Consider the following 21,651-nt stretch of genomic DNA (forward strand, 5'->3'; position numbering starts at 1 on the left):
ACGGTGCTGTTTCTGTGTTTGGGGGTATTAAAAGTGTATTTGTGGTTTGTGTATCGGGTTTTGAACGGTGTGTCAGTGAGCCCGATGTAGTATAAACATACGCTTATCACAAAAGAAAAAAATAAGTAGATGGTATAGAAGCAACCTAATAATTGAAAACAAAAATTAAATTTAAAAAAAACTAATAAATAATAAGACCGTATTCAGGCAAAAAAATGTACACATTAAAACAAAATGAAACAATATTATAAATAATTGATATTGGATTAATATATTCATAACTAGTTTCAATAAAATTCTGTGCCACTTTCTGCTCACAATTCGCTATATTTTCTTTTAAAAAATTTAAAATTCGTTAAATTTAGATTGGCACTTTACACATTTCTGTTATTATGAATTGAAACTGAGATATTTCGGACCCAATGCTTTAAGACAGATGGTAGGCGTATGTCATTAAAGTTGAATTGATGAATGTTAACGAAGTTGACCCCCTAAAAGCCGATAAGTGCACATGTAGGCGTTATAATTTCTACCCATCTGTTTGTAAACTTTTTCGTGCGATAGAAGAAAAAATGGCCGCCTTTGTCACGTTCTCTGTGATTAATAGCTAGACAGGTCCTGACCATTTTATGGGAATTTAGTTACAGACCAGAGTCACCGGAGTTCAAATCTCGGGCCCAATATGAAAACTCTAGTGTTTGATTTTTCTATTTATTGCTTTCATCTGTCCACGGCTACCCTCTTTCATGAGTAATGTCTCTACGACAATCAAACCTATATGTAAGCCAAGACTTTGAAAATTAACATAAACATTTCCAAGCAACTAAACAATAACTATTACATTGTGTAATTTTTTAAAGAAATAAATTGCGCACGGAATCCCAGAAAAGTCGCATTCTAGGTGAAAATCCAATTTAGTGTGCCACCCTGCCCTGCCCTCCCCTTCCCTTTGGAAAATTATCGATCCGCCCCGCTTGCATTTGGACCTCATTGGAGGGGTGGGTCCTCTATAAACAGATACTTTGCTAGGAATATTTTAAGTTATTAAAAGAAGAAAGAAATTAAAAATTAAATCGGAAAAATGGAAGGAATATGGCTATCTCATTAGACATTAAAACAATAATTAGACATCAAAATATAAATAAAGAAGCCATTGACATTCTTAAGAAGGATGTAAATATTGATGACGAACAACATAATGCACACCACATTCTAGACGTCATTATAAAGTTTATTATCCTTAAAATGACTAGACCTATTAGACCTATAGGCCTATAACTTGGTAATTTGGTCGTTTGGAATTTGAATCAGTACGACGATTAATCCAACTAGACGGAATACAGTAGGTTGTGAAAGTAGCATGGGCCTTACACATAGGCTATAATACGTACATAGCATTGACAATACAGTTCACTCATAAACGTTATAATCATTGAGATATATATTTTAATATCTCCATGTTTAAATTATTCTATACGAAGACAAATCAATCATCCTCATATTGTTATAGTGCCTATGGCACTTGTTTATGGTGTAAACTGCGCCCTCTAACTTCAATCAAACTTTTTGGATTAAGGTACTGTAATTTCATACAGTAATATCAATTCACAATGGATCCCTTATTTGTTGTGACATGCATGCAGTACTTTATAGATATAAAGACTATAAAATATTCCATAAAATGTAATATTACCACTCGGAAAGACTTGCTGGTTCATGATGCTGAAATGTCGATAAATAAAATGAAACTTGATAAACATGGTTTGCTGACAAGCATTCAAACACAGCACGTGAAACTATGTATTTTTTTCTCAAATGTTAAATTCGATACCAAAAAAAGCAATAAAATACAGTGGCCTTTATTTTATTACCATTGTAATTAATTATAAATCTGATTAAGCGCAGCACTGTATGAAATCATGGTGACATTGCGATCTTATGATTTTCAACTTCTTTTCGAAAACCAAAATTGGCATGTTATTATGTACAGTGAGTGATATAACCCTATTCCTGATATTTTACAGGCATTCACGCTCTGATAATAATGTACCGTGTTACGATTACCAGAACCGTGTGTGGGTAAACATGCAAAAAAAATTTCGTGGTTATTTGAAAGGATGTTTTTGTTTCTCAAAGTCAACGGGCGGATGTCATGGTAATTAATTATTACCAGAGTTTATTTAGCTATGAGCTAACTGACGTGAGGTTTCCTGGAGCGAGTGTTGCCAAACAAGTCGGTCACAAGAACTATTTTAAGCAAGCGAATTCGAGTGGCTGTCATCCATTCGAGCCCTTATTTCTTCGCAATTCCATTCTCATAAGGCAATTTCGATAGGGGATAAATCACAAAATGAGCGTTATAGTTTTTAAAATAGGCTATATTAACACAATGAACACAAAATTCATATACTATAACTTCAGACCAAGTGATTTTGTTTTTTAAATAGTATTTTTTCTGTCTAGAGTTGATCTTGGTTTGTCTACATAATAGTATGTGTTTGTCCTAGGCACCAAGGCCTTTACACTCAAAATAGTGTATTATTAGATTATTATCCGATAATAATCTACCAAATGAGTTTAGAATCCTCCCAATAACCAAAGAAGTTGAATTCTTAATTGAAGGAAATACATTTGATATCAATACCGTTCAGTCTACTGCTGATTGAACGCTTGGGACCAAAAAACCTGCATAAAAACACCTGATTATGAAAAACACATCCCTATGTAAAAATATAACATCCGTTTAGCGATTTTGGATTAGCAATATACAAATATTTATAGGCTATCCAACATTCTCACTGGATAAATATCAAATCCATTATTTGATACTCCAATCGGAAATGGAGTTTAAATATCAATCAGTACTGTGTGAGGATAAATGGGAATGCTTTTTCTACACTTTCAAATTTTAGGTGACAAGTTTATGTGATGCCTATTATAGATGATGCCATATTACGCCCAAATATGAGCATATCACATTCATTTGTCACACATAAAATGTAATGGTGAGGGGAGGACTGTATTTGTCTAATAATTGGGAAAAATAATTTAAAGTGCATTATTGTTCGTAACCCATTCCTTCTATACGGAAATAAGAAACACATCTTGTTTAAAGTATGAGCATTTCTCCGGTGGAAGGAAGGAAAAAGAGGGCTTCGAACTCTACCACGCAACTTGGTACAACCGTAGACGAAAATCAAACTTGTCACATCATGTGAGTCCAATAGCCTAGCAACAGGAAACATTCAGACCTTATGACTCATTAGGCAAACTGATGCATTACGGTATGGGATGGGATGAATTTAAATACGACATGACGACATTACAATCTTAGCGGAAATTTTAGTTGTTCACTGACTGTTAAATATTCGGATGTACACATCAAAAAATAAAATCTGATTGCATATATATATATATATATATATGTATATATATATACATTATTTGTGTTTCCAGTGCTAAGCAGCAACTTGATTTGAATATATACATATATATATATATATGTATAATAATATATTGAAAATGTAGAACTTGTAGAACTGGATATTGTCAGTCTACAGACTGTATCATGCTACTGTAATCGTCAGGAGTGAGAAATACATGGAATGTATGAGTACAGTATATGAAGGCTATGACAGGTGGATATGCAAATGAGTTAATTGTTTCAAGTTTCAATAGCTCTGGGCTTTTGTTTAGTATTGACTGTTTGTCTGAATATATTATGTGAATTTTTTCGGTTGTACATAGTTTGCAACGTTTTGTTTTTGTGCAGTAGGTGATATTGATATTGTAGTGTGTGTTTCTATCTTTTAAGTTCCATACGTACCGGTATTTAGAGAGTACGGTGCTGTTTCTGTGTTTGTTGGTGTTGAAAGTGTATTTGTGATTTGTGTATAGGGTTTTTGAACGGTGTGTCTTTGAGCCCGATGACATAGATGATGGAGCAGATGAGATATACATCGATTTATATATTCAAGGGTACTTAGTAAAAGATTACGGGAAATTATAATTTTTAGGTAATAGTAAAACAATTGCTGCTTTTTTATGTTCAAATTTTATACCACAGCCAAATATTTACAAGAAAAAAGAAAAAGGAAAAAAAAAAGCCTTTTAAAAGCATTAAATTCTGTTTTCAAAACTTTTGATTGAGATATTTGCCATTAGTTTTTGTGCTAAGTATATAGAGTGAGTCCAGTAATTGATTAATTTCTGTGCACCCTGGCCTAGACGAATGTACCAACACGAAGAAAGCCTTTCAAGAAAAACCTGTTTTCTTCTTAATCAACTTAGAAAAGGCCAAAGGCAAAATAAAAGTATTTTGGAGAACGATTAAAAGATATTAACAAAATTTGAAAGTTTGGCTTAGATCTAAATACATACCAGCTTTTCCAGGTCTATTATTACGGACTTGTTTCCAATTCATTTGTAAGTTAACCAACTGTGTAACCGAATTGTTGGTCGTCTGTATACCTCTCTGTATATACAGATCTTTGTTGACCACTGGAGATTTGTGATTCAATGTCTTTTTTTTTTTAATATAGTTTTCTGGATACATTATGTCAGGAGGGATCGTTGTCACAGCGGTTGGTGTTACTGCAGGAGGATGTTATGTGAATGAGGTAGCAGTAAATGGCAAATTGTAACTTCCGAGAATCGCTAATTTCCAATTATGAACAATTAACACTCTCCTCATATTTTGCAGTGTTCGACACAGGCGTACTATAATGAAAGACATGGTATTTAATGAGGCTACAAATGCTACTGAACGCTTGCGAATCTATCATATCTTAGATTAATATCAAACTTACTTTACTGTTATCTAGACCTATTTGTTCTGTAAGTATGTTATTATCATCATCCTCGTCATCACAATCTTTATTATTATTATTATTATTATTATTATTATTATTATTATTATTACTATTATTATTATTATTATTATTATTATTATTATTATTATTATTATCGTTATAATAATCGTTATGGCTATAAAGATCTTTATCTATATTACTGTTTGGCTATAGGCCTGTCTTATTATTATTAATATTAAAGTTTATCAACATCTTATAATTATGATTATCCTTATTATTATTATCATTAACATTACCATAATCATTATTGTCATTATTTATTATCAATATTTACTTGACTGTCGCTCAGTGATTCCCTCTCATCACTCGAACGACAAATGTTATCACTGTAATGGCATAAATATGCCCATAATAATACGTTATTGAACGGTATTGTAGGGTTACGGATGCTCGTCTTGGGTTCGAATGTCGATGGGGATTTTTTTTTCCCAAAGAACTATTTATTATAGTAATACACTATTGAAGTTTTATAACAGAATGTAAATAATGGCGGATCCAGGAATTCGAAATATGCTTGGGGTTGAGGTTGAAATGTTATGTCTATGCATTTCTAGATGGCCGGAATTCTTATACTTAAATTTGAATGAAATTTTCTTTTTCTTCCATTTGTTTTTATCTAGTTTTCAAAAATATAGGACAGGGCCAGCTGAGTTCCCCCTTCCTTGATTCGGCCTGTGAGCAATCCGTTAATTAATAGATGGCAAGTTGATGCAGTGATAGATCGGGTGTCTGATACATCATGACCTGTTGGTTGCACAAATGCGTGGATTATGTTCCACACACTGTCCGAGTGGAATGTTTTATGTTGCACGACTGTTATGTTGAAGAACTGCTGGTACAGTCTTGGGATGTTTTCTGTGTCAGCGCACATACTCGGTAGCAGCGTTCCCAAATGCAAATACGGCAATACACAGCTGCGGATGGTATAGGCCTAGTGAACGTTTGTTTGCCATTGTCTTTTTCATTACTGTTTCTATTATATTTACATATCACATTGCCTTTTGCAGTTTCTGTAATATTGTTTTTATTGTTACGGTTTGTTTTTTCATTTATTTATTTTTTGTTGAATTGTTATGCCTCTTGTTGTTATTGTTAATGTTTTTATCATTATCATTATTATTATTATTATTAATATTATTATTATTATTATGATTATTATTATTATCAGTATTATTATATTTAATATTAATATCATTTTTATTATTGTTATTTTTATTGTCGTTATTATTATTATTATTATTATTATTATTATTATTATTATTATTATTATTATTATTATAGTAAAGCAACAATTACATTATTAATATTTAATTATACGTTATGCTTATGGAGGATCAATCAGAAAACCAATTTCGGTGTATTTCATCCTCCTTCCTTTTGTTACATTCTCCCACGTTTTGCTTATCATTGATCACTTTTTTTCTTGTATTTGTTTACATTGAAGTGAATTTTCTGTAATAATTGTTTTATGTTCAAAAGGAAAATAAACTTTTATTTGATTTGATATGTGCTTTTAAATGGTGACCCTTCTAGCTAAGCCCCATGCCAACTGCTATTAAGAGGCTCTTAAATAAAATGTGATGCGCAGCGCTATTGACAACTTCAAGAGTCTCATTCTAAGACCTGGAGTTGATTGCTAGTACTGAGTCTCACAAGATTTGGACCCGGGAAAGAAGCGTCTTATAACTACCAAACTCTTTATTACCTCTAATAATTTAATCATTAACTGTAATACTATAGGCCTATTATTACTAACTAGGCACAGTCCGTACGACTGATTTGCATTTCATCTGCATCGGTGAGATTTCGACCATGACTTGATAAATCATTGGTTCATTTTTTTTGTTCTGGTTACTTCATTTTAGAAAATTAAAGCCAATTTCATCAGAAAGACCAATGTTATAATCAAAACAATTTGCCTAATGAGCTGGTTTTCAATCAGTGCGTATCACACGCGCGCTCCCCCTGGTGTGGGTACCATGGTGCTACATTTGATCTTCTCGTATTCCAGCTCATTATCATTACCTTACAATTAATGGAAAAATAGCAAGTCCCCAGACACCTGTGGGAAATGCTTCGACCTCGTCACAAGATTCCTATTTGGACATAGGCCTGCATCAGTATAAATATGTTGGCAAATAATTGGTGTATTTGGTTATGTCAATTAATACTGAAGATTACTTAGCCTAGCTTCAGCGGCGTATCCATGGGCGGATCCAGAAGTTTTGGTTAGGGGGGGCTATAGGTATATGTGTAAAGTGCCTCCAAGCGCCTGCGGAGGCTAGTTTGGGAGAATATTAACAATAATAATAATAATAATAATATTATTATTATTATTATTATTATTATTATTATTATTAATAATAATAATAATAGTTATAATAATTATAACAACGACATTAGGTAGTTGAATGTAATGTATTCTACGTGTGGCATGCCGCAACCCATGGTTCAATGATGTTTGAACTCAATTTGTTGTGTCGATATTTTTTTTATTTAAGAGGGTAAACGGATAGGAGGCACCACCGGCTCCACCCATTCTGGCAACTATTCGCTCGCAATAATGTTAAACTGCTAAATTACTCTATTGAATAATACAAAACGATTAAAACCGCAGATCACGTGAACTGCTGAACCGTCCCCAAAAACTTTAGTACGCTGAACAGCAAAGCAGACTGAAAGATCTAGTCTCCGCCCACTTTTGAAGTTAGTCGGCAGTGAACCACTCAATGCTGAACACTTAGTCCCATGTAGTTCTGGAGTACGTACGGAGCATTGTTCCCGCGCTTTCATATACACACACAGAGCGTTATTCTTATGTTTGAACACAACTAATGTATACTGACCTTGTGGATTCTGTAGGTACAGCAGCAGTAACGTCCATGTAGAAATTTCGCGGTGTTTTGGATTCAATACTGTTTATAATGAAGCTGAATGGTTTCAGCTGTGCGATGCATACGTCGACTGGTTCTTGGATTGTCTTATTTTTAGGATTATTTGTATTTCTTACTGTGTGTGATTGTGCAGTTGTAAACCCGGACGCGTTAATATTAGAAACGTCTCCACCTTTTGTCGAGGAGGTAGAGGTCGGTACTGTCCCTTCTCAAAATAGGAGGGATAGGGGAGATCAATCAAAGAGAAGAAATAAGCAAAGGCCTACTACAGAATCAGATACACAGCCGAGCACTGAAGATAAACCCGATTTACCTAATGGATACCCCTCACTATACAATCCAGGTAAGTAGACCGTTGTAAATCAATCGTGGGTTTTTATTATAGGCCTAATTTTATTGCATCATTTTTTGATTCTATAACAAAAAACAAAAAACAAAAAAAAAAAAATCTGTAATACAATCTCCAGCTCGAAAAGAAGTATCTTCTTTACTTGTTGGTTAAAGTAATGAAGGTTTCTCCAGATTTAACTAATGAAGGTGGTTTTATTCTATTGCTGTTGAAGCCAGAGGCTATGTAAACAAAAGGTGCGAAAAGAGAGAATACGTTTACTGTCCACTGGGTTTTACTTCTTTTGATCTTTCCTTTTCAAATGGACTCCAATACTCAATTCCTATCTGCCTATAGATAATAACCCAACCACAGCAGCTTTTGTTGGGCAAAATTGACATAGTAGTCTAAAGACTGAAGAAGATGGAATCCACGATATAAAGGCTGCACTGATTTGGTTACGTATAGTGATTAACGCTAATGCTTCTGAATAATATGTGACTAGCTGAGCTTTCCTAGGTAGAGACGACCATGAACGAATACGCATGCGATATAAGTGATGTCGGCAGACGACCGACCGTTAAACCAAGATTAAACATGCTGCACTATGCAGGCACACGAGTGTTGTACGGTACTGTATGGTGGAGATACTACCATTGACACACCGAGAGGTCGCTGCACTTTTCTACCTGTTGCGGAAAGATTCTAAGACCACTTTAGTCTGACCGAACATTCTGTTTCTCTCATCTTACAAATTTGTGACTCATACAATTCCTTAAATTAATATGTGGCAACGAATTCTTTAAAAATAGAACAGTATTGAACTTTGGTACTCTGGTAGACCTAATTATTGAAAATTATAGCCTATAACAGTACCTGGCTTTCGTGATCTATTGTAGCAGTGGCGGATTCAAGAAGTGGAAAAGCCGGGCCGAGCACCCCCCCCCCCCCCCCCCCCCCCCCACACATACCAAAATTTTTTCAAAATTGTTTTAAGAATGGAGAAAACAGATTTCAAGCCATCTGAGGAAGGTGCCTTAATCATAAATTTCTGAACTCATCATCCCCAACCATGATGGTGGGGGCTGAGGTTGTCTAGCCTTCCATCTGTTAAAGTCCCTTCCTGGCCCTCCTCTGTTAGAGTTTCTGGGTCCGCAACTGAAACATTTAAACTATATTAATATTATTAATGTAATATAAAAAATAGTAATATCATTAAGATACTGAGGTCGGTCTGTACAATATCTAAATATCGACTCCATTTAATAGAACCATGTGGCTGAAACAGTAATGTATCATCATCATTATCATCACCATCATTATTTATATCATCGTCGTCGTTATCTTCATATCAGTATTATGCTATTGTTATTATTAATGTTTTCATTAATTATTATGATTTGATATATAGCATTGTTTTATTTTCTACTTTGGTTCAAATATTCCGATTTATTACTCAAGATTTTTGGCACTTCACAAGTAATTATCATTTATATCTATTTTTAGCAATGGTCAATGCAGACGCAGAATATTCGTTTGTGTACAAATTATATTTACCTTCTGTCGTAGTACTCGTAAATATGACATTTCTAAAATGTAACATAAATCTCATTTAAGTACAAACTTGGATGACCGCACTTCCCATTCCACCTTTGCCGTTCGTAAAAATATAAAACTACTGCGAGGCATTTCACGAAAACCACATTTATTAACCCAGCACGAGGAAGTAGGTCTGCCTAGCCCTATCAATCCAAATTGATAGAGTGTAAAATGGTTATCAATTAGCTTTATGGTGACAGTAGTACTTTAGACATTCCAACGCAGCCGTCATGACGTATGCGTTTCATTTTAGTGCAACGCGTTTTATTCGTGCGCGTCACCACATCTTCAGAATGAATAGGCCTATCTATAACGTTCATTCCGATTTACCCTGTGTGATGATATATCAATGTGTGCCTGCTGTGTACGAGCCCTGTTTTAAAACTGGGTCCGGCGATACAAATTTGGTTCGCCAAATCTTTCCTGATGGCCACCAGACCAGAAAAAAAGAATTTTGGATAAGGTCCCATCATAAAATTGGCAAAAGATCGACCCAACTTTAAACGCGAGGCCCTATTAAATACAATGCTTTTTGTGAAATATGGAGATCTATAGGACGTACTTAGCCATATAGCCTTCTTATCCATGTATCTGCTCATTTCTACCTAAGCGTAGCATCCAGGGTTATTACGTCCCATTGTCATCATCGTAGTAAGACATTCTGAAATAAGCCTAACCCTATTTAATCCAGAGAAATCTCTTATTCAAAACACAATAGCCTACGCTGTGAGGCCTGTCTATAGTGTGAATTATGAATATTTGAAAACATTTAATATCTATGCAGGATCTGATAAGACCAGACAAGACAAGGAAGAATTAGTTTAGTAATCTTCCGGATACGTAATAACTATTTTGAACTTATCAATGACAAAAAACTATGAGGCCCTTAAAGAAGGAAACAGTGAAGAGATTCGTAATTCTCGCAACCTTATCGTTCTTTTTTCTGCGAAAAAAAAAAATAATAATGCAGTAAGGACACAGACAGCAGCTTAGCTTCACAATGTGTCAGAGATACTTTCACAAGAATTTACACAAGGTAACAATATAAAAAGCACTGTATAAATTATAATTTTACATTTAATATTGAAACAGGATCTCGGCAGATATTCTTGTTTTTATTCTCTTTCGTTCAAGACGAGGAAGGGAAAGACAAGAGGGGAAGTACGCTTAAAAGCCCTTGACATTTAGGCAGTTGTCTTTCCGCAAAAAAAAAAAAAATAATTATTCAACAGAATAATATTCACAAAAACGTTAGTTAACCAATTTTAACCTCCTTGGTTAGGCATACAGGGCGGATGTACAGGAGATTCCATATTGTAGCACATTTTGTGATTTTATAGCTTAACCAAATCAGTGAGTCATTGGACCGCGGTTAAAACGCCTGATTTATCGGTCGGTCCTGTGGTCTGGCCCTTTGTCAACCTCCATGGCATACTGTATTCACTGTAACCTCTGACTTTATCATGAATGTTTCTAAAAATATAACATTATTGTCTGTGTTTCCATACAGAGGCCTATAAGGATATACATATTTTTTAAGTGTTACTAAAAATAACAGTTCAACAAAATTAATAATGTAGTAATTACTGTAAAATCTTAAACATATTACAACAAAAATAAAAAATAACAATAACAGTATTGTATAGGCCTGTGCATTGATAACCAATGAAGAACAAATGGGTAGAGGATATATTTAGGCCAATATAAACGTTAGGATTGTAGTGTCTAGTGAGATTTAAAATAATACTATTTCAGATTAAGATATTAATGCTAATATTACTTAGGCCAAAATGGGATTATTTATGGGTTATCCACTGTCAACATTTTCAAAGGGTACAAAACATAGGCCTATGCTTTAAGAGAGAGAGAGGGGGGGAAAGTTGAAAGTGTAGGCATAAGTACAGTACTCTTTTGTGAAAAAGATAAACTTTATTGATCTCAAAATGACACAAACTGACATTTTTTGTGTGCTCTTTCATGGGGATGGCGCTCCTGGGTGGAGAGAAGCCATGCAGATAAAGTGCCTTGCTCAAGGACACAAGCGAAATGCAAAGCGAGAAAGTGCTCATCCTCTTTAGTGTTAACGGACTAAAATTGTACACTTCATATTCGATTACAAAGTGTCATTGTAGTGTATGAAGAGTTGTCGTGGGAGTACACATACGGCACATTCGTGAAAGTGTAAATCCAGGAATTCCATTTTCATAATTTGCTAAATGTGAATGCCTTTTTACTGGACCATTATGTCAAAGGAGCTGAGTAACAACTCCTTGGTCAAGGCTCTGTATTAGAATACTGTGTGTAAGGGAGAGGGGTGCTCCGTGGCTTCTTTGGATTGGGGGCCCGGGAATTTGCCCATAGGTGTTATGCCAATGGAATATAGGCCTATTTTTTTATAATAATAATAATAATAATAATAATAATAATAGTAATAATAATAATAATAATAATAATAATAATAATAATAATAATAATAATAATAATAATAATAATAATAATAATAATAATAATGGCGCATCGACATAACTGCACTTCAAAAGTTTAAACTATCCAAAACTTGAAATTTAATTTATTTAATTATTAATTTTAAAAACTAATCTTTCAAAATTAGTAGGCTTACTGGCCCCGATAACGAACACAGCATCACTGTCACAACAAGCTGGGCTCCGGTAGTTTCCAGCATGCGCTGCACAGACCGTGACGCTGCCTCGAAACAGAGGGAGAAAAGCTACCGCTTCTCCATGAACAAGATTATGACAACATTCAATTTATCCGACTCAAAAAATGTATCTTTAGTATTTTACAAGAGCTCAGAGAATAACTAAGTTTAGCTTTGCCATGAGCTTTGGAAACCATTGGTTTTGGATGACTGGTGGATCTGCTTGCAGTATTCTATCAGAGATTTATTTTCGAGGTTTTTTCTTTACGATATTTAAGAAGATTTAAGACGACGCGATGACCCAGCTTACACAGGCACGCGACTTGAGTAATTGACTAAGTAGAATTCCCTATTGTTATGACAGCAATGGGTTTTACAAAGAAATTTATATTATTTAAAGGAGAAAATGACCACCAGGGTTACATTTACCACATTTTAACCTGAATATCTAAAACTAAAGCTTATACTGCGATTGAACAGTTTAGCAAGGTTGCGAACCATGCGCATGTGGCCGTTTTGTTTTTCCTCCATTTTCTTCACTGATTTTTAAGATTTAAATTAATCCTTCATTGGCTGAACCGTGGCGATTGTCATTCAGAAAAGAACAATTCTTCCATCAACAATACGCAATCAGAAGTCCATTGCTTGAAGTTTTAAACACGTGTATTTCTTGATTTATTACCTTCATATTATGGTTATAGGCTTATGACAAGGTAACAGAACGCGTACCTGGATATAATAATAGGTCGACTTATACAATACTTATATAAGTATCAAAATGTGATTCGGTCACAACATTTTTTACATATAATACACCTCGTTAGTTTAGTATCCGTTCGTGTTAATTACATGGTTTATAAGCGGTATACCGTCATTCTATAGGCATTCTTGTCTATATGTGGTATCATTCCATCTATCCAGGGCCTGGTTTTCTTGTAGGCTGGACGGTATTGTTAAGTATAATGGAGCAAGATAATTTGGACCTTATTCAAATATGCATGGGCATTTACATTGAAATACATTTTTTTTTCAATCTGAATATCACTTTCACTGACTTCCAAAGAGGTTCATTAACAAGAAGATTAGGGGGAAAATGGGTTTTTGTGTAATTGTTTACGATGACTATTATTAAGATAGTAGCTACAGTAGACAACAATGAAACGAATGGTGTTACGCGGAAAGAAACCCCCACTATATGGGTTCCCGTGATGCTGAATGGTTATTTCCTCATCAGATGAAAAATAATTTAACTCGAGATGTGAACTTTAAACGGCGAAATCTAGGTCAATTTAAGTAGGACATATTTTGAATAGTGATCTTGAAATGAGTTACTGAAGAATTGTACCATAAGTTTATATTAAAAAATGTCTAAACTATAATAACATACGTTTTTTTTACTAGTGCTGAACGTGCAATCTTTATAGTATGCTTGTATGCGAAGGTTACATGCTATTCGCAGGATCATATTCAAACCAAATAAAAGAATGAAAGAAAGGGACCACTATAATCGATCCATTATTCTGTGACCCGGCTATTGTGTCATTGTATTTTGCCCCGGGCCGCTAAGTAAGTACTTAGCAATCACGTGACCAAACAGAAAGGCGTATTCAAAGAGATATTCATAGCCATTTCTGTGTCTTTCATTCCTCTTGATGCACAAAGGCGGCCATTCAACCGCAACTGATCCATTCTGTACATACACGCCGGTTTTTTTTCCATCCGTGATTTTTTAAACATTGTAAGCGGTTCGACAGTGTGTGCTGATCTTCTGTTATTATTCAGGTTTTATTCCATATCCCGGTATTGAACGAAAAACAGAGACTGCTTAACTAAGATCAACTTTTTTGTTAGTTTTCTTTCATGTAACGTCACACGAAGGACACGCCGAGCTCCAGGGATGTCAAGTTGTACCTCTATCCTGGTTGAAAGAAAACTCTGTAATAGTTACGTCATGAGGACTCCATTGCTAAACCACTATTTATACTTCTGTATTGGAAAATAATGCCAGAACTAAATGCAGACAGTTCTCATAAATCAGTAGCTCAGAAACCATGAGAACCTTCCAGATATTCTTTATTGCATTAAAAAATTCGTTAATTAAATATCGGTTGGCATGTTGTTCATGGGTAGGAAAACTCCCGCTACTAAATTGTCGCAACGAGTTTTATTAGGTCCTAATTATTAATTATAAATGAGATCTGTTCAACGATTTCGGACTCGATGAGAAAAAGTTCTATAAAAATAGGCCTAGGCTATATTTCATTTTTCATTTAGGCCTAATTGATCTTTGAACTTTGTATGTTTAAAATTATAGTAGGTCTTATAATATTGCATTTGTAGATTAAGTACCTATAGTTTTATATTGGTTGTCATTTTAAAGAGGGCCTCTAAATATTAGCTGGCCAACGGGTTCTGAAGGGTTACCCATTGAAATAAAGTTGCAATAAAATAAGTAAAATGAAAAATGTTGAAGAAGTTAGACCTAGTTTATCTACGTCTCGATGAGCCAAATTCCAATGTTATAAGAATATTACACTCTAAACGGTTTTGTCTACCCCTGCCCACCCTTCCAAAAAAGAGGAGAGGGAAAGAAAAGAAAATGTTATTGGAAGCGCTGCGTGATACTGCTATGAAAGTTGTAATTTTTGTATACTCGTACTCGCACGGCACATGACCCCTACCCAGATTTTTCTCCGGATCGGCCCCCGTTTGTGACAGATTCTAATAAACATCAAAATGTGATTCAACGCATGCATTAATGATTATAAAACGTAGCCACATGAAGTGTAATAAGTATGATATTCATTGACAAGCGATTGACATGATATCCCACAAAATTATTGCCAACTCAGTTGTGATAAAGTACAGTACCATATTTCATAATTCTTTGCCATCGAAGTTTCGATGAATAAGATACCCCATAATGCTTTGCATTTGAGTTGTGATAACATGATAGGCCTATCCCATAATGCAATATGCCTATTATAATTTTTGTTTCTTTTATTTAATAGGCATAGGCCCATTAGCAATAATTTATTTCGGTTAGTTAAATCTTTTCGCGGTTCATCGAAATAGTTTAGTAAAGGATTATTAATGTGACAAGGTCAAGACAAATTGTTGACAAGTTGCCAATTTCATTTGAACCAGGAAGTGCTTTCAGTTTACTTATCAATGTATTTAACCCATCAATGGTACCTAAATTTACTGAGTTTGTTTGCAGTGATTTAACCGAGAGAGAAGTTTTGAAGCTACGCCAACTTACGCTTCCTTTGATATATAAATACAATTGTCATTTGGTGTTCTAATGAGATCCATTCAAAATTCCATATCCTAAATGCTTCATAACTTATGAAACAAAATAAATATCACATGTCTACATGACATGTCTACGCACTTATTAATATTGAATTTACCCCAATCACAGTGTCACGCTTATCTTGTGGTATGATTTCAGTGATTAGTCTGACTTCATTGTTTACGTTTTATCTTGCAGATGATGTACAGCTCGGTTGTACCGAATTGAGATCAAAACGGTATATATCCGACGGGTTCTGCACAAGTATGAAACCGATTACGGAAGTGGTTTGTGCCGGTGAATGCTTACCCGTACGGAACTTACCATGGTACGCAGAATACGTAAAGGTCTGGAGTACGGAAAAGACAAAAGAATGGCGATGCGTCAATGACATTGTTCGCCATAAACGGGTCCACCTTCGTTGTGAGAATGGGGAGAGGCGAACGTATAGAATTCGAACTGTTCGAAGTTGTAAGTGCAAGAAATACAATAAAAAACACAACGAGTCACGTTTAGACATTATCAATGAGCATGACGCTAGTCGATCAGAGCGCAGGAAAAATCGACAGAAAGAAAACTGATTCGAAGCAGGTGTCGCCCCATGTTCCTTTGAATAGTGCTAAAATGGTGAACAACGTAAATCCAAAAGCACACTCTTTCTGCCTTCGCATGCAGAGTTAAAATCGGGAAGCATAACTGTAAAGATTTTAACCACAGTGCAACCAGGTCTGTGTTGTCGAATGTTTACTGTCCTCATTAAGGAATTTGTCATATATGGACAATTTGAAACTAGTGTTCGTTTAAAAACCAGAAGATGAATGAGAAAAAAGGAAACAGTAAAACAAATGATTGTTTCATACGTCTTGTAACTGTTGAAAACAATTGACGATATATTGCGTACAGAAGCCGAGACAAATTACGAGTATGAAACTCGTCTCGATCGTCTAGAATAATCCAGGAGTACGATCTTAACACCTGCTTGACTTCGCTCACTTGTATCATACTGGAGTTAGTGTAAAGTATTGTTTCGTTTGAGAAACATTGTAAATTATGAAAACATGTATAAATTTATGATATTGTATTCTTTATTGCCACATTGGAATCCCAAACAGGCATGTTCACTGTATTCATTACAATATATTGTATTATTTTCGTTGAATAGTTTATATGAAAGCAGTATTATTGTTCTTCAAGTTTACTAGCACCGTGCATATTTAAAAATGTTGTTAATGACGTAAATTCTCAGTAACCAGTTCTTTTATGGTACCTAAAGTTGGGTTTCCATACAATCCCTACACGCTATCGCCGACACCTTTCGGTGATTGGTTGGTCGTATCGAGGACCCTTCCCGATTGCGTCAGGGACTGCTACCTAGTGCAATGATTGCAGTTAAAAAAAACAGTAGCGGTAGTGTAGCGATTTTAAGGAAACCATGCTTAATTAAAATTCTCTACTAGAGGTGTGGGCTTCGATCTTACGGCTCACGTGAAAAGTTGGCAAACGTTGTAGTAATGTCCGGAGAACGTTATATAAGTTGATATTAAATACGGGAATGTAAATTAATGATCTTTAAAAATCATTAGTGTGTCCTAATTGATAAAATTTCGTGATTATTCGATAAATCATTCAATAAACATTCATATCTTATCATATGATTATCCAACAGCTAGGTAATATATCTTCCATATTATTGTTGTATTAAGCATTTTCCACAAGAATAGTGAAAAAATAAATTTATTTGAATATTTAAATCCTCAATTTAGGAATGAAACTGCTAAACAACTCAATGTTTAATTTACCATAATGTCTATAAATAACTTTATAAGAACGTTAGATGAACAATTTAAAATGAAGCATGTTTTTTTTTTATTTAAAGAATAATTGTTTCGAAGTTTCGCCCTTTAAAATGGTAACATTGGTCACAACAAATATGGAAGGTTTATTTGTACTTATTAGGCCATAGGCCTATTTATCTAGTCTATGAATTGAGGAGCCTAGTTCAGTACGTAGATTGTTGAGTGGCTGGAATTATTTTACCAAAATGTAAATGTATGTTTGTAATTAACATGCATTCATATTGTAGTAAACTAGTGGGGCATATGAGAGATAGACCCTCCATTGGGTGGACGACCGGGAGCCTTTCATAGTCAAGCATGCTATTATTATGGGCAATGAACTCCTTTAAAATCCCCGAAGGCTGTACCTTAGGGGTTTATTAATGTACAATCGAACTGTCTTAAAGACTATATCGAATGATATGCAAAGCTCCGTTTGGCAAACAGCTATCCGTAACTAAGAAAGTACTTAGAAAACCTAGCAAATATGTTCTTTCTTTTGAGACTTAAAACATTATTGTGGTCTGAAATACTTTTTACCCATTTGAAATAAACACGAAAGTATAAGTTATGAAAACCACAATAAGTAACAGAAATTTTCCTTTTAAATTTAGATAGACGTATACTAGCAGAATGTTTAGGTTAAGTTAAAAACCATATACAGTACGGTACTGTATATGACTTAAATTTGTTACCGTATAACATGTTTCTTGGCACAGGATTTATCTTAAACGATGTTTGTTAGAACAAATTCGTATTTGTTTTGAAAATTTGTCCCTGTTTATACTTCACAAATATAAATACGGTATGTATTTGTTTTATGAAAAGTTATATTTATAAATAAATAAAAAAAAAACCTAAAAGTTCTAGGGGAGATTTATGTTGATTGTAGTTGATATTCTATTGCACATTAATGAAATAATAAACACTGTCTTTCCTGAAACCATATATTTAATTGACCTGATAAAGAATGAATCACCTAAATGGTTTTCCTGTATTACAGAAAGCTGTATATTACTTGACGTTGATGTTTTTATTCAGAATGTTTTGATTACCGTAGTTTTTACATTTCTGTTTATATAGTTGAACAATTTCATCTTATCAAAAAAAGGTATATTCCACTAATGGACAGCAGTGACGTATCTAGGGTGCGCGGGGGATGGGGAGCATCTCCGCAAAAAAATACGTGCTTTCTCCAGTCTCCCCCACCCCATAAAAAAAATTCACGCTCAAGTACCTGTAGTTAAAAATCACCTTATTTTTTTTCCAAGCTAGCTTCCCCCCACTTTACATCTCGCATCAGTCCCCTATTCCAAGACTCTTAGATACGCCACTGATGGACCGTTGTCATAAGTAATTCTTCCAAATCCGCTTCTATTAAATTTTTGTAAGGTCCAAACATAACCTATAGGACTATATGTTTAACTGCACTGATTTTATTTGCAAAATACCCTTTATACAGAATATATATTGAAACGTGTTCAGTGGTTCGGACTAGTTCCGATGTAGGCCTATGTCATTGACAGCAATACATTTATGAGAATGTAACTCAGTAGGCCTATCAATTATTTGATTTATTTTTGTCCTTAATGTTACTGGTAGGAACTTCGTTTAAAAGAACATACATTTTACCATTTTATTTATAAGTCATTACGAAGTCATTCCATTAAATAGAAAAAGTTTAATCTATCTAGCATATATTGATATTAAATTATGTATTAAACGTTCAACATTCTTATAAAAAATATAAGGTTATTATTTATGGTATTATTGCTTTATATAGAATTAACACGTGACTGCTACAAAACTGCTGAAAATATTCAAAGGAATAGGCATTCGAGAAATTCGATTGCTTTAAAAAGTGATCCCGAAGCGGTGTATAAATCTGGTGTATAAAAGTTGTAAAAATATTTAAATGTAACTGTATTTCGGAGATGTTTACAGAATAAACCAAAACGAAGAAAGAAACACTATGCCTGTACGTTTTACTGTTGTACTCAAGTGATCGATTATTGTAGTGCGTCTCTTGTTCCTTATATTTGGTTTGCAATTTGAGCAAGATTGACAAGAGTAACCAGTGTTCAGTTGGTGTTACTTGATGCCAATCATTGCATGATAGAAGTTGCAATAAAAAAAAACTCATGTAATGATGGACAAGAATTGATGAAAACGGATATTATTTGAAAGAATATAATGGATTAGATATTTCAGTAATGATGGTGCTGAAATTGTTTTAATAATAGTACTACGACGATGGTAGCAACGATAATGGTAGGCATAATTTAAGGAACCATACAACGGCCATAATTCTAAGCCAACCTTAACCAAATTTTCTAAAATAGCTACCGTAACTATTGCATACGGTACTCGTTTTTAAAGGTCGGGGGCTGTCAAAACGCCAACATGTTGTGATTTGTTACGGTATAAAAGAAAAAAGACGTAAATCTCTGTATATATTTCTTTCATCCTTCATCGGAAATAAATTGTCAGCGGATTTTGGAGATACAATAGGAGGGCTCTTCTATTTGAATACGCTGCAACAATGGAAAGAATTGCAAAAATGAATAGACAAGTATTATCTGAATCTGAACGTTCAGCTATGATGCTTTAACATGACTCTGTAGTCTGTTTTGAAGACAGATGAATGAAATTAGATAAACGGACAAATTTGTGGTCCCAAATCTTCACCCGGCCCATATCAACTCCGCACTGGTACTATCATTCAGCTTACCTATCCACAACTACCCACCTCCTCCCATTTTCCTCCTCAACTTCTACCCCAGCTACTTAGTAAGGATTACGAATTGAGGCAAACGAACCATCTCAGTGACACGAACCAGCTTGGGTATAAGCCAGAACATTAACATTGATTCACGTTTTCAATATATAACCATTTAAATAAAGAAATAAAGAAAGAACTTGAAACGAGGGCCTAAATTTAGCAGGCGACATACAGCGTTGTGTAACTGTTAGGCCTATGCTTAAGTTAACATTTACTTATTATTAATCATCATGAAATTTTTCATGCAGAACATTTGTCAAAACTTTACTTTTATGTCCAAAGATTGCTTAATACTTAAAAATGTTTCCAGTCATTTTAGTGCAAGTGGAAACGTGGCAATTACAAACGTAATGTTCTACAAAGTTTTTTTTTGTAACGTGGGGTAAAAGTATCATATTTTGTAACGTGAGATATCAGGTACGGTACTGCAGAGTGTTGCAGATCGTGCTGATAACCACTCCTAAACGTTAATTCATTGGTTAATGGTTGTAATTTTTTATATCACTCCCTTTTTAATTCATATAAACGTATGCATATTTTAGTAAAATACCACTACAATTGGCCTATTGTGATGATGTCAAATTAAGTGGGATTTCACTCCACGATGCCTCAGGAGAAATTCACAAACGTAGAATCACAATGTGTCTAATCAGTTCAATTCAGTGCACTAAATTCCATTCAGAAAGAAAAGGGGGAAAATTTTATCAAACTTGTTATTGGTTAGTTATGGAAACATTGTCAATCCTGCTGGAATAAATAACGCGTGGCGCGCACTTGTCATGTGTCTGTAGTGAGTGTTAAGGACCTTTGACACATTGGTTGCTTCTGTCCAGACAAGCCCCCGCGAAACTTGTGGTCTCATACGGTACAGTTTACTACCTCACGAGTTAGATACGAGTTTCCTAGTTTATCAGGAATACGAATTGGTCCGAATCAAGGACGAGTTAAGCTAAGCTTTACTAATTTACCACGAGCTTCACATGAGTGTAACAAGTTACATACGAGTACCTCGAGCTAAGTGTTTTATTATAAATGGCAATTTTTAGGCTCATACACAACTCGTAGTCAACCCAGGAAACCTAGTAAGATCTGAAAAGTCGTTGGTAACTCATAGCCAACTCGTACCGGTAACACTGGTATTTAACTCACAGGGAGCTCAGAGAATCTAGTAAGCTAGTGTATACGTAGCCCTCTCCCACTAGGGGTTTTTTCAGCATACGAGTTACAAGAAAAAACTCGTAGGACGATTCGGAAAGCTCGGAGAGGACTCTTACCTACTCGTAGCAGCTCTGAACTCGTGGCGCTAATTTTGAACATGTTCAAAATTATCGCCACGAGTAGATAACTCGTAGTAAATTCGAAGAACTCGTAGGTAGCTCGTAGAGTAC

General features: G+C 34.6%; 1 protein-coding gene and 1 long non-coding RNA gene across 5 annotated transcripts in view; both read left to right on the plus strand.

Annotated features, from left to right (window-relative positions):
- LOC117122673 overlaps positions 1–5,943 on the plus strand; it is a 21,606-nt gene extending 15,663 nt beyond the window's left edge. The window contains exons 1-3 of one of the 4 annotated variants that reach the window (XR_004447732.1): positions 3,705–3,771; positions 4,542–4,836; positions 5,492–5,943. This is a non-coding gene — a long non-coding RNA (uncharacterized LOC117122673). Of the gene's footprint in view, positions 1–3,704; positions 3,772–3,848; positions 4,017–4,249; positions 4,426–4,541; positions 4,837–5,491 lie in introns of those variants that run through there. The other 3 variants (XR_004447730.1, XR_004447731.1, XR_004447733.1) reach the window with 3 other exon arrangements.
- Positions 5,944–7,595: 1,652 nt separating this feature from the next.
- LOC117122647 (sclerostin domain-containing protein 1-like) lies at positions 7,596–19,451 on the plus strand. Its single transcript, XM_033268326.1, has 2 exons — positions 7,596–8,108; positions 15,845–19,451. Exons 1-2 carry the CDS (start codon positions 7,796–7,798, stop codon positions 16,225–16,227), a joined length of 696 nt encoding a protein of 231 aa, XP_033124217.1. The 5' UTR covers positions 7,596–7,795; the 3' UTR covers positions 16,228–19,451.
- Positions 19,452–21,651: the final 2,200 nt, after the last annotated feature.

This window comes from Anneissia japonica, unplaced genomic scaffold (assembly GCF_011630105.1).
Source record: "Anneissia japonica isolate Jap-2015-1 unplaced genomic scaffold, ASM1163010v1 scaffold287945_len1679841_cov205, whole genome shotgun sequence".
NCBI classification, from domain to species: domain Eukaryota; kingdom Metazoa; phylum Echinodermata; class Crinoidea; order Comatulida; family Comatulidae; genus Anneissia; species Anneissia japonica.

Excerpts from the sequence above, each read along its gene's own strand:
- LOC117122647 (XM_033268326.1), top strand. The coding sequence starts at position 7,796 with ATGAAGCTGAATGGTTTCAGCTGTGCGATGCATACGTCGACTGGTTCT. Across the intron at positions 8,109-15,844 it reads CCCCTCACTATACAATCCAG|ATGATGTACAGCTCGGTTGT; the intron begins GTAAGTAGACCG and ends TTTATCTTGCAG.